We start from the raw sequence: 12,602 nt of genomic DNA on the forward strand, positions 1-12,602 counted from the left end.
CAAATTTCTACTGACTGAGCTATCCAAGCATGATTCACGACCCTGTCAGTATGTTTAACACTTTCTCAGTTTATAGACAAAGTATTGTACTTCTGCCCCAAGTCGAGTGAACCATAGAACATATTTTTTGCTTAAAGCACATAACTTCTCTCATGTTGAAAGTTAGCAAGTCAAGCAGAGACTGAATTGTCACTTGCTACAGTCTTGCTACCTCCAGAGGTAAAAGAAAAAAATATATGTAGTATACTATATGCCCATGTACCTTCAACACTCAACTCCATACATCAACATCTATAGTCTGCATGTCACTGCAGCAGTGGGCATTCCATGGCACTTGTGCCAGTCTTCTTACATTTTAAATTTCCTTCTCTTTGTACACATGATACTGAGTGAAAGTGACTGCCTATATGTAGCCATAAGTGCCATACCCAATCATCTGGCATGAGCATGTTTTAAGTCAATAATTTCGTAATTGATAGAGCACAGCAACACAAATAAACACTCAACTAAAACATCTCATTTCAATTGTCAGAGGAAAATTCAGGAGTATTTCCCCAGTTTAATTATTGCAGCAGTGTAGAGATCAGTGATACTGATATTAGTTTCAGTGGTCTTGAGAAGCAACTGACATCACTAAAAACAAAGAACCAAGGTCCGATGAAATCCCAGTGAGATTCTATACCAAATTTGCAACAGTGTTAGCTTCTCTTTTAACCACAATATACTGTAGGTCCACCGAACAAAAACCACACCCAATACTTGGAAGAAAGCATAGATCGCACCCATGTACAAGGATAGCAGAAGTAGTTCAAAAACAACCATCCAGCATCCTTGACATACCTTTGTTAAAGAATCTTGGAATATATTCTGATTTCAAACAATGAGGTACCTCAAACAGAATGACCTCTTTCAAGACAAGCACAGATTCTGAAAACATCAACTGTGTAAAACCCAACTCATGCTTTTCTCACATGACAACCTGGCAGCCTAGAATGAAGTAAGTCAAGTATATGCGGTATTTTTTGAGTTCTGGAAAGCATTTGACTCAATACCACACCTACTCATATTATCAAGAGCAGGTTTGTATGGCTTGTCAAGCAAAATTTTTGACTGCACTGAGGATTTTTTTATAAGGAAGGTAGAGCTTGTTATCTTGGATGAAGAATTGTCGGCAAGTGTAGAAGTCAGGTGTGCCCCAGGGAAGTGTTTTGGTACCCATGCTGTTCATCTAGTATATTAATGACCTTGCAGACAGTATTAGTAGCAACTTCAGACATTTTGCAGATGATTCTGTCTGGAAAAAAAATAAAATAAAATAAAAACTGCAGCAATATTCAGTTGAATTGTGATATGATTTCAAAGCTGTGCAAGACTGGCATCTTACTTTAAGAGTTCACGAATGTAAAATTGTGCAGTTCACAAAATGCATAGTATCCTATGACTACAGCTTCAGTGAGACACAACTGGCGTCTGTCAACTCACGCAGGTACGTGGGTGTAACAATTTGTAGGGATATGAATTGGAACAATCACGTAGGCTTGGTCACAGGTAAAAGCAAGTACAGACTTTGGTTCATTGGTAAAATACTATTCTGCAAATGAAACTGCTTACAAAACAATAATGTGACTCATTGCAGAATATTTCCCAAGTGTATGGGACCCATATCATATAGGACTAAAAAGGGCTAGCTACTAAATGTAGCACAAATATGTGAAGGTTTATCTGACCCACAGGAGAGTATCACTGAGGTGCTGAACTGTCAGATACTTTAAGATAGGTGCAGACTATCCTGAAATTACTTACGAAGTTTCAAGAGAGAGTTTTAAATGATGACCGTAGGATTATACCATAAATACTATCCGAGAGGGATCGTGAATATAGGATTAGATTAAGTAGACCTGGCACAAAGTTGTTTAAGTAACCATTCTTCCTGCTCTCCAAACTGGAATGGAATGAGAAGTAGCCCTTCTATCTGGTATAAAGGGAAATACTGGGTGTTTCAAAACGAATGTCACAGTTTTAAGGCTTTGCAGCATTTATTGCATTCAGATCACAATTATAAATAAGACATCAAATAAAAGAGTAACTCGGCCAGTGTTGTTTGCCTACCTGTTACAAGCTATAACGTCTGCAGACTACAGTTTATGTGCCAGTGTTGCAATTGAAATGTTGCTGCGTGACAATTTTCTGCATTGCATCATCTTCAATGCTGAATTAATATTTCTCCTAAGTTGAAATGCAAACACACACAATATGAAAATCTGGGAAGGGAGGGGGTGTTAGTAAATTCCAATGAGATGGTGCAGTTTCAATTAGACTCCCCTAAATTGAATGTTTTTTTGTGCTATTTCCCAGCAGAAAGTTTATGGCCATTTCTTTTTTGGTAACACAATGCTCTCATTACAGAAGAACTTAGTATCACAAGAAGTTTATCTTCCTCTGTCAGTCAAAGATACTTCCAATTCTTGCACACATTTTGAGAAGTGAAGGGGATAATTTTAAAAGATCATGTGTAAGGCAAAATTGAAGTCAGGAGACAATGACAAAGAGCAGCAAGTAGTTGGTTGGATGAAGCAAAGGAGGTTACAAGCCGTCCTCCTCACATGATATTAAGAAGCATTGAAAATAGCTGTCGTGGGGGTGTCTAGTTGAAGATTCAGTTACTTGTTAAGTGAATGAAGAATGAGGTTATCACACTTGGCAATGAGTAAACTGACTAATGATGATGGTGATGTATGTTAGGGGAAAAAAACTACTGCTTCAAAAAAAGCCATTTCTTCTCCTGCTGTACTACTCAGCTGCTGTTATTTTCTAATACTTCAAACAAAGCAATTGTGTAAGTTTACACGAGCACAAATGTCAGAGTTTAGCATAATTTACATACACATGTCCAAGTACTGTATTCTGATAAATTGTAGAAAGAGTGGGAATGAGATTTTCTTTTACTTTGTTTTTTAAATATTTGGGGTGTTCAATTTGCTGCCTGATATCCACTGGTAACTTCTTGTAGACTTTTGCAACAGAATAAAAAAACTCCATTCTCAATCCTGGAGAAGGATTAATCGAGTATACAAACATTATTTGTGGTTTTGAATTGCCTAATTCATCCTAAATTTACTCTTGTTATTAACCACAAATGCCATTAGGGATTACATGTTCTGCCCTGTGAGTGTAAGAATCCTATGTCCATGAAGAAGCTTCTGCAAGCTGTTTGATAGTCAACTTTACACTGTATTCTTATTGCACGCTTCTCTAGAACCAACACTTTTTTCCTTGCTTTAGGTGCAATGCCTGCCACAACAGCAGGTAGTCAGTACTTTCGACTGAGCTTTTTAAGGTAAATCTTGGCACTTGTACAATAAAAATGAAAGACTTTCACATGTAAGTAAGGTTCGAGTAACACTGCTAAAACCTTTGTTGATTATTATGACAGCTGTTTAGGAAGATTTCCATTTTCAAGTACATCTATGTTCTCCTGATAAATACACTGAAGTGCCAAAGAAATTGGTATAGGCATGCATATTCAAATACAGAGAGATGTAAACAGGCAGAATTCAGTGCTGCAGTCGGCAATGCCTATATAAGACAATAAGTGTCTGGCCAGTTGCTAGATCGGTTACTGCTGCTACAATGGCAGATCATCAAGATTTAAGTGAGTTTGAATGTGGTGTTTTAGTCAGTGCACCAGCGATGGGACAGAGCATATCCAAGGAAGCGATGAAGTGGAGATTTTTCCGTATGACAATTTCACCAGTGTACCGTGAATATTAGGAATCTCTGCAGCTAGAAATGGATCCTGCAAGAACAGGACCAACGACAACTCAATTGAATCATTCAACATGGCAGAAGTGCATCCGTTCCACAAATTGCTGCAGATTTCAAAGGTGGACTATCAACAAGTGTCAGCGTGTGAGCCGTTCAACAAAACATCATCGATATGGGCTTCAGAGCTGAAAGTTCACTTGTGTACCCTTCGTGATGGCACAACACAAAGTTTTACACCTCGCCTGGGCTTGTCAACACCAACATTGGACTGTTGATGACTGGAACCATGTTGCCTGGTTAGACAAGTCTCATTTCAAATTGTACTGAGTGGATGAATGTGTTTAAATCACGTGAAATTCTAAAATAATGATTTCACATTGATTTTGTACTGTTTCATACAGTGTGGTGTACTATTTTGATATAATATTGTAGATATTTCCTGTAATTTTTGGCAGTTCACACCAAATATGTTTTATTTTTACATAGTAACAGTGTGTTATGGTTTGACAGTTCACGCCATAGATAATTTATATTTACATGGTAACAGTCTCTCCAAGGCCATCTTCGTGTACCTAATAATAACCAAGGGGGAAAAAAAATATGCATGCGTTCATTGTCTTGTTCAGCTTGATAACCAAAAAGATGAAACACCTCTTCCTTCTTTATATCTGGAGAACATTCTGGATATTCTGTACAGTTTTTGTGCCTAGCACAAAAATAATGTGGCACACAGTATAAAATAGAACAAAATCCATGTGAAATTGAAGGTTTAGAATTTCATGTGAAATATAAACGGTACTGTTGCCAGATACAGTCACACCAGGTGTTATATATACATCAGGACAATGTAGATGTACTTGAAAGTGGAAATCTTCCAAAACAACTATCATAATAATCAATAAATGTTTTAAGCAGTGATACTGGAACCTTACTTACAATGTCCTTTCAAGACATGTATTTCACTGCAGGCCCAACCATCACGAAACTTCCATACGTAACTCTAGATTAATTGTTTTCACCAGCTTAGTGACCAGTATCAATATACACCTTTTTACATATGCACAGTCACCAACTGTCTACTTCTGTGAACATCCTAATATGAACAGTCGCAGTGCCTGTACCTCAGAACAGGACAAAAAAGCAAATTTAAATATAATGGGAACTTCGCTTCCTCATTTCAGTATAGATCCACATTTTTTATCATCATATAATTTCTTTTTCTCTATACTTTTAAGAATAACACTGAAACTCAACAGCAGATAGCAAGAGGACCAATTGTCTATCCTAAGTGTTGGCTCATTAATTTTTGTATTCTGTCATGCTACATAAGCAACTGAGATTTCAACTTTGATTACATGAAAATTTAATCTTTCGCTCCTTCTGCACTTCATTCCTTCAACTGGTAATACTACTACTCTCTCCAAGGCACTTTGCATGTGCCTAATACCAACCAAGTAAAAAAAATGCATGCACTCAGTATGTCTGCATGTGTGTGAGGGGGGAGGGGTAAGAGGACAGGTTGCGCATGGTTCAGCTTGATAACCAAAAAAAGATGAAACATCTCTTCCTTTTTTATATCTGGAGGACATTCTGGATATTCTATAGAATTTTGTGTGTTTAACACAAATACTCATTAACCCACATGTATTAGTAAAGGGCTAACCCAGTTCATGGTGCAGTCCCCGTTGCAGGTTGCCTGTCTAATGGCTTCCAGGGGCAATAGAAATTTGATTTTCAGTATTTTGTATAATTATTGACTGAATTTAAAATGCTGGAATAATCTACTCACTAGTGTAATCTATGTTAAATGTTTAATACAGTAAGACAAGTACTACTGTTATACACTGTTTGTATCGTTTGTCTTGAGGCAGCATTAATCATGCTGTGCAAATTACCTGACTATATTCATCCAATACTTGAGAATGAGACCACTTAACAACTTCCAACAAATGTTAAACATAACTTCAAACATTCTCTGAAGTTCTTCTCCTTACGTGCTTGATGGAAAATATTTAAAACATTAACTCATTTGCATACTAATCAGACTCTGAAGCTGTTTTATAAATGGGTGATTGATTTTTTTTAAATAATAAGAGTGTGAGGGTTTTACTGGTGAAACACTAGAAGAATTGTATTAGACATGAAATTGTATCCTTTAGTGCATTTCATTAGCTCAAGAGTTGCTAAGATAACGTAGGCCACCCCAAAGAAAAGAAATTAGACAGGCACTTTGATCAGACATTAGCAGCCTTTGAAAATAAGAATATGGTATCACATACACTGAAGTGCCAAAGAAACTGGTACAGGTGTGCATATTCAAATAGAGAGATATGTAAACAGGCAGAATATGGTACTGTGGTCAGCAATGCCTATATATGATTGGTTACTGCTGCTATAATGGCAGGTTATCAGGATTTAGGTGAATTTGAACATGGTGTTACAGTCAGTGCACGAGTGATGGGACACAGCATCTCCAAGATAGTGATGAAGTGGGGATATTCCTGTACCACCATTTTACGAATGTACCTAGAAGATCAGGAATCTGGTATAACATCAAATCTCCGACATCACTGCAGCCAGAAAAAGATCCTGCAAGAATGGGACCAATGACGACTGAAGTGAATTGTTCAACATAACAGAAGAGCAATCCTTCTGCAAACTGGTGCAGATTTTGGAAGTGGGCCATTAACAAGGTGAGACCAATGACCTCCTAGTTTGGTCTCTTCCCTCAAACAACCCAACCCATTAACAAGAGTCTGCATGGGAACCATTCAATGAAACTTCATCGATGTGGGCTTCGGAGCCGAAGGCCCACTCGTGTTCCCTCACGAGTGCACAACACAATGCTTTACACCTTGCCTGGGCCAATCAACACTGACCTTGGACTGTTGATGACTGGAATCATGTTACGTGGTTCGACAAGTCTCATTTCAAACTGTATCGAGCGGATGGACGTTTACGGGTATGGAGACAACCTCATGAATCCATGGACCCTGCATGTCAGAAGCGGACTGTTCAAGCTGACAGATGCTCTGTAATGGTGTGGGGCATGTGCAGTTGAAGTGATATGGGACCCCTGATACGTCCAGATACGACTCTAACAGGTGGCACGTACATAAGCATCCTGTCTGATCACCTGCATCCGTGCATGTCCATTGTACATTCCGGCTGACTTGGGCAATTCCAGAAGGACAGTGTGACACTACACACATCCAGAATTGGTACAGACTGGCTCCAGGAACACTCTTCCGAGTTCAAACACTTATTATTACTGAGCATATCTGGGAAGCCTTGCAACGTGCTGTTCATACTCTCACAGATTTATGGACAGCTCTGCATGATTCATGGTGTCAATTCCTTCCATCACTACTTCAGAGACTAGTCGAGTCCACACCATGTTGTGTTGCGGCACTTCTGCACGCTCGCAGGAGCCCTACACGATATTAGGCAGGTGTAGCCGTTTCTTTGGCTCTTCAGTGTATGTTATGTGAACTATAGAAGGCATGTTAATACGTTCCCTTTGACATCCTAATTGCACGGTTGGCAATTTATTATGTAATGTAGTTCTGCATTAGCAGTAATTACTTAGTTTATCTCAGTTAAAAAGAAACACTCTTCTGCAATAGAAATGAGTACCGTATTTACTCGAATCTAAGCCGCACTTTTTATCCGGTTTTTGTAATCCAAAAAACCGCCAGCGGCTTAGAATCGAGTGCAAAGTAAGCGGAAGTTCTGAAAAAAATTTTGGTAGGTGCCGCCACAACTAACTTCTGCCGTCCAATATATGTAGCGCTACACAGGCATGCTTTGCAGGCACAAAGATAAATACTGGCCCCAAACCCTCTGCGTCAGTAAATAAATTTAAAAAAAAGGTGGACGACGAGCTTTTTCCTCCGCCTCGAGTTTCGACCACTGCATTTTCACACATTATCCAACGAAGTAAATACAAATTCCGTATTGTCCACCTTCGAATGTAGCAGCATTTCAATGTACTACGAAAATCCGACTGGCAAGACTGTTTGGGATGTCTACGTTCTTAATTTTTTCCTACCTATGAGAAGAGATGGTTCCTTATAGGAACTTTTGTGAATTGTAAATCTCATGCAGTATTCTCTTCACCTTAAGAATAATACGAATATAAACGTTTTGCCATGTATTCTTTCGTGTTTGCTGCTTATTCATTTAGATCCTGTCTGCCAAATAAACGACGAAACTAGAGTGAGACAACAGCAAACGCGGAAGAATATGCATATCATGTCATGTTTATATTCGTATTATTCTTATGCCTAATAATGATACAGTTAGAAATGAAGCACAGCAACTGACTAGATTTTTAAATCTAAGATGACTCTAATTTCAGTGCAGAATGTAATGTAGGCTACTAAAGAGGCGTCTGCAAAGATTTTCAAACGGAGAAAAATTTTCGCTAAACTCTCGTTCAGAACATCTTCTATCATACGCTGTCTATTATTTGGTTCTTGTTGATCATTATCAAAGAAAGCAGCAGTGTAAGTAACAACAAGTAGCAGTCTCTTGCCATTGTTTCGCTAAGGAGACGATTCCTTTCTCTCTCTCTTTTTTTTTTTTTTTTAAATTGTAATCGGCGGTAGCGTGCGCAAAAGCAAGCCATGCCGCGAGCGGCGACAGGTCGTAAACACTCATTATCAGAATGCGACAAACAATGCATGACACAGTACAGTAATGCATTTTCAGCTTAAAGTGACGTAAACATTTATAACAAAGAGTACGACACTTATCAGATCAAAGAAAAATAAGCAATCAATTCAAACCAGAGGTAGTATGCGAAAAACTTGGGTACTTCTATAAATACGGACGGAGCACGTGACGCATAGCAATGGTTACCTGGTAAAGGCTACCTGGCTAAGCTTACGACTCGAACCAAAGTACTGTAGCTGTATCTTCATTCATTCGACCTAAATTGTGTCTCATATTACAATGGACCAACTTTGTTTCGATTTGGAGGTGCGGCCTAAAACTTTTCTCTCCCCTTGAATTTCGAGTCTCAAATTTCAGGTGCGGCTGGGATTCGGGAATTTTTTTTTCCCTTGATTTTGAGTCTCATTTTTCAGGTGCGGCTTAGATTCGAGTAAATACGGTAGTGGTTTTCCCCAAGGCTCTGTCCTTATGCCTTTCTTCAACATTATTGCTATCAGTGACCAGCCCAGTTGCATAGATCTGCATTATCAGTAATTACTTACAGTTTGTTGCAGTCAAAAATAAACACTCTTATTTAACAGGAATTTGTAGTGGTTTTTTACAGTGCTCTATGATTGGACCCTTCTTTTGCAGTTACGCTATCAATGACCTGCTTAATTAGATACTATATCAGACTGGCATATGCTTAACTTACCTCACATCAGAACATCTTAGCTCTGAAGGAGGTTACACAGGACTCACTTGAATCTGTACTGTGCCAGTTCTCATCAACTAAACTACTATGTAATCCAAAGAAGATACAACAGCTTCTTTTAGGATTGCACAAAGTTATATTGTCTGGAATCCAGCCTAAGACTTTAGGTTGGAGGTTTCAGACTGGCTGGCTCATCTTGTTCTAATTTAGTGATCAGTCAGCCACACGTACTGCTGTAGTATTTTAGTCTCTTCGCTATTCACTTTAAAGCTGTTTTACATTTATATTAGTGGAAAGTTTGATTTTTTTCATCAGTTTTAAACTGAACTGCTGCAAGTTATTTTGGTATATACATTAAAGGTCAAGATGACAAGTACCCAAAGATCAGAAGAGTTTTTTTTTCTTGTCACCACCTTATAGATGTAGTCAAGAAGGCAAAAGCTATGTAATATCGAATGAAATCAGATGTGAAATGACAGACTTATTTCTGTTGTAACTATCATACATTTTATTGTTGTCAGTACAGTTCAGTTCATGTAAGTAAAATGCCAACTGGTTATTAATTATGCTTTAATAAATGACTAAGCCTTGGACTTATCAATAAAGTACAAAATTTGATTTGAAGTATTACAATTTTTTGGCAACACTTATCAATTTGACAGTAAAAACATCTATCAAAATGTTTATTTACAAAACATCATTCCACTTATTATATAAAGAACTGATATATAAAATATGGTGCCATATCTGCTACTATATGAGTTATAAAACATTCAGACATGAAAAAGAGAAAGTATAGAAATCAGCATTTTGTTACAAATATGAGTATTTTTAATAAACTGTATTATGAAATTATTCAGTCTCATTCTTACTTAACATTTCACGCAATCTTGTTCTGAAGATGTTTCACTTGTATTTTTATTTAGTGGTAAAAATATCAACCCAGTACCAAGTCTTAATTATTTACATCAAGTTTGTAAAAATGCTGGAGCTCATGTCCAAAATGCATCACATTCAGCATAAGAAAAACACATCATCTAACAGCTCTAGAAAGTTATTTAAACCATGGTGCTCCATCCAAAGCTTAATGGTTACATTCTATGAAATGCATGCTCACCTCCCAAGCCTCCTTTTTTTAAAAAGTACTGCATACGTAACATCACAACTGGTAGTACTCATGGCATACGCATATCTGTATGTGAAAATGTGTATTACAATCCCATTACATATTTGAAGTGTCAATTACACACAATTTACAAACAATTTAATATTCTATTTACAAACAATTTAATATTCTGCTGAACTCACCGTAACACACACAATTGAGTCATATTCTCGAAAGTATTATGTCAAGAGAATATAAATTTGTCACTGAGCACCAGTTATTACACAGGACACAAGCAGTCTCATAAAAGAACGGTAAAATAAAAAACAAATGCTATCCCATAAACAATATCCTGTGATATGTGTTTGCTTATGAGAATTACAATAAAGATCATGAAAATTTAAGAAAGAAAAACATGATATGTGTTCAAAGAGGAAGTTTTCAGAAATATTACAGAAATGTATCGTAATAATATGTTTTAACTACTTTCTTTGTGTGACTACAGCATAAAAAACAAGACATTTTCTTCTTCTAGCGAAATGCAAAATGGATTTTGTGTAGCACAGTGAAAGAAATTACCTAATTTTCACTAAAATATTATTATTATTTGGAGTTGGGACACAGCAGACTTTTGGAGTTGAGGCACAGCAGCCTTAATATGTAATTTTCTAAATGAGGATTTAGAAAACTACATAAAACTTCTCTTGCAATCATATAAACATGAAAGATCCATATACAGACTCTTATTTTTACATTAATACATGAAGCTCATTATTGAATACCAGATGGGTCAGGCTTGCTTTCCTACTGTTTTGACATTTTGTACAATTAATTATGTTCCACAAATATTAGTTTCTGGCAGTGTTCAGTCATAATTTCTGGTTACTTTAAAAGGTCCTTTGCCCCAGTCTGAAACTATTTTGAAGTATTACATACACATTTTGTACAAGGTAGTCATTTATCACATGCATGCCTTTTCATATCCAGCTCACATGATGTAATTTAAACCAGATAAATTTTTATATACAGTCAAACATATTGAAGATTATAAAGTCTGTCATTAACCTGATAGATCTCCAGATGATGATCTTTCAATAGGTTCCACTCTGCCTGTTCCCTGAATGTCTGTTAAGATTACAACTTCATATGGAGAGCATTCCTCGTGCCTCAGTACAGCACACAACCAGCCATAAAACCCTTTCTCTAGATCTGTTATTTCCTTATACCAGCTGTCATAAAACCATGACAGCTGAACAAAACCTGCATAAATGCCAAGACCAAGAGTAAAAATAACTATAAGAAAAGGATACAATAAAATGAGAATGGGAGAGACAAGTACCCTACAGAATGTAGGCTTTTCTTCAGTATAATATGTAAAAATGTTGTACCAAGTAATTGTCCCAATGTAAAATGAATACGCACCCGACACAAGACTTACAATAGGTAAAATAAGGGCAGTTATTACCATTATATGGGGACCACTCTTAATACCACATGATAACCAAGTTGAAGCTGAACTGGAACTGGATTTTTTTGCAGTTATATTTGCTTCAAGATGCTCAAGCTCTTCACGAGACATATTCAGTCTAATATCCACGCACTGACCTGCCTTCTTGCCACGTTTAATGGTTCCAGTAACTGTAAGGCATCCATCAGTGCTGTTGCTCACTGCTGAATGATCCGCTACAGATTCTGATGTCTCAGAACCTCGAAGGGCCATAGTCTCAAAATTATTGATTCCATCTTCCTCTTGGTCCTCGCTCTCTGTGCAGATATTGACATGCTTTCTAGATTTCAGTTTATGAGCCCCTGTAGTATCCCGCACAGCATCAAAATCTAAACTTTGTTCACTCTGACTAAGACTTTCAGTTGTTGTACTTGTCTTGTCAGAAGGATGTAATTTAACTGTTTCTGAAAGTGGGATAGGAATGCTGCAGATTTCTGATGGTGGCGACATTTCAATCTTGCATGTCTCTTCACTGCCAACAATTTTATTATTACTGTCACATCTTTCAACATTATTCTGGTGAAAATTAGTCACATGTTTTGCATTATTTCTGTTTTCTTGGCACAAGTCACTTTCAGCAGAAGGAGCACACAGCACGATACCATTTTCCTTGTCCTGTATGAAAATTACATAATTTTTATTAACATTCAGTGACATATAATATGACAACAGGAAAACAACAGTGGGAAGTTCATATTGATATATACATGATTAAGAGCTATTAATATAAAATATTTATCAAATTACTACAAACTTGGCTTACAATGTCTGGTGACAGAGGGAAAGAAGTATGTAAATAAAATTTCTTTGCATATAAATAATGCTTGTCTTTAATTGCAGAGAACGTGACATGT

At 37.1% G+C, this 12,602-nt stretch overlaps 1 protein-coding gene across 2 annotated transcripts in view; it reads right to left on the reverse strand.

Moving 5' to 3' along the window:
- Positions 1-9,632: 9,632 nt before the first annotated feature.
- LOC124612845 overlaps positions 9,633-12,602 on the reverse strand; it is a 29,193-nt gene continuing 26,223 nt past the window's right edge. For both annotated transcript variants that reach the window (XM_047141283.1, XM_047141277.1), the window contains exon 2: positions 9,633-12,363. In XM_047141283.1, coding sequence (XP_046997239.1) covers positions 11,302-12,363 — 1,062 coding nt within the window. In that variant the 3' untranslated portion in view covers positions 9,633-11,301. The remainder of the gene's footprint in view (positions 12,364-12,602) is intronic.

Source organism: Schistocerca americana, chromosome 1 (genome assembly GCF_021461395.2).
Source record: "Schistocerca americana isolate TAMUIC-IGC-003095 chromosome 1, iqSchAmer2.1, whole genome shotgun sequence".
Taxonomy (NCBI): Eukaryota; Metazoa; Arthropoda; class Insecta; order Orthoptera; family Acrididae; genus Schistocerca; species Schistocerca americana.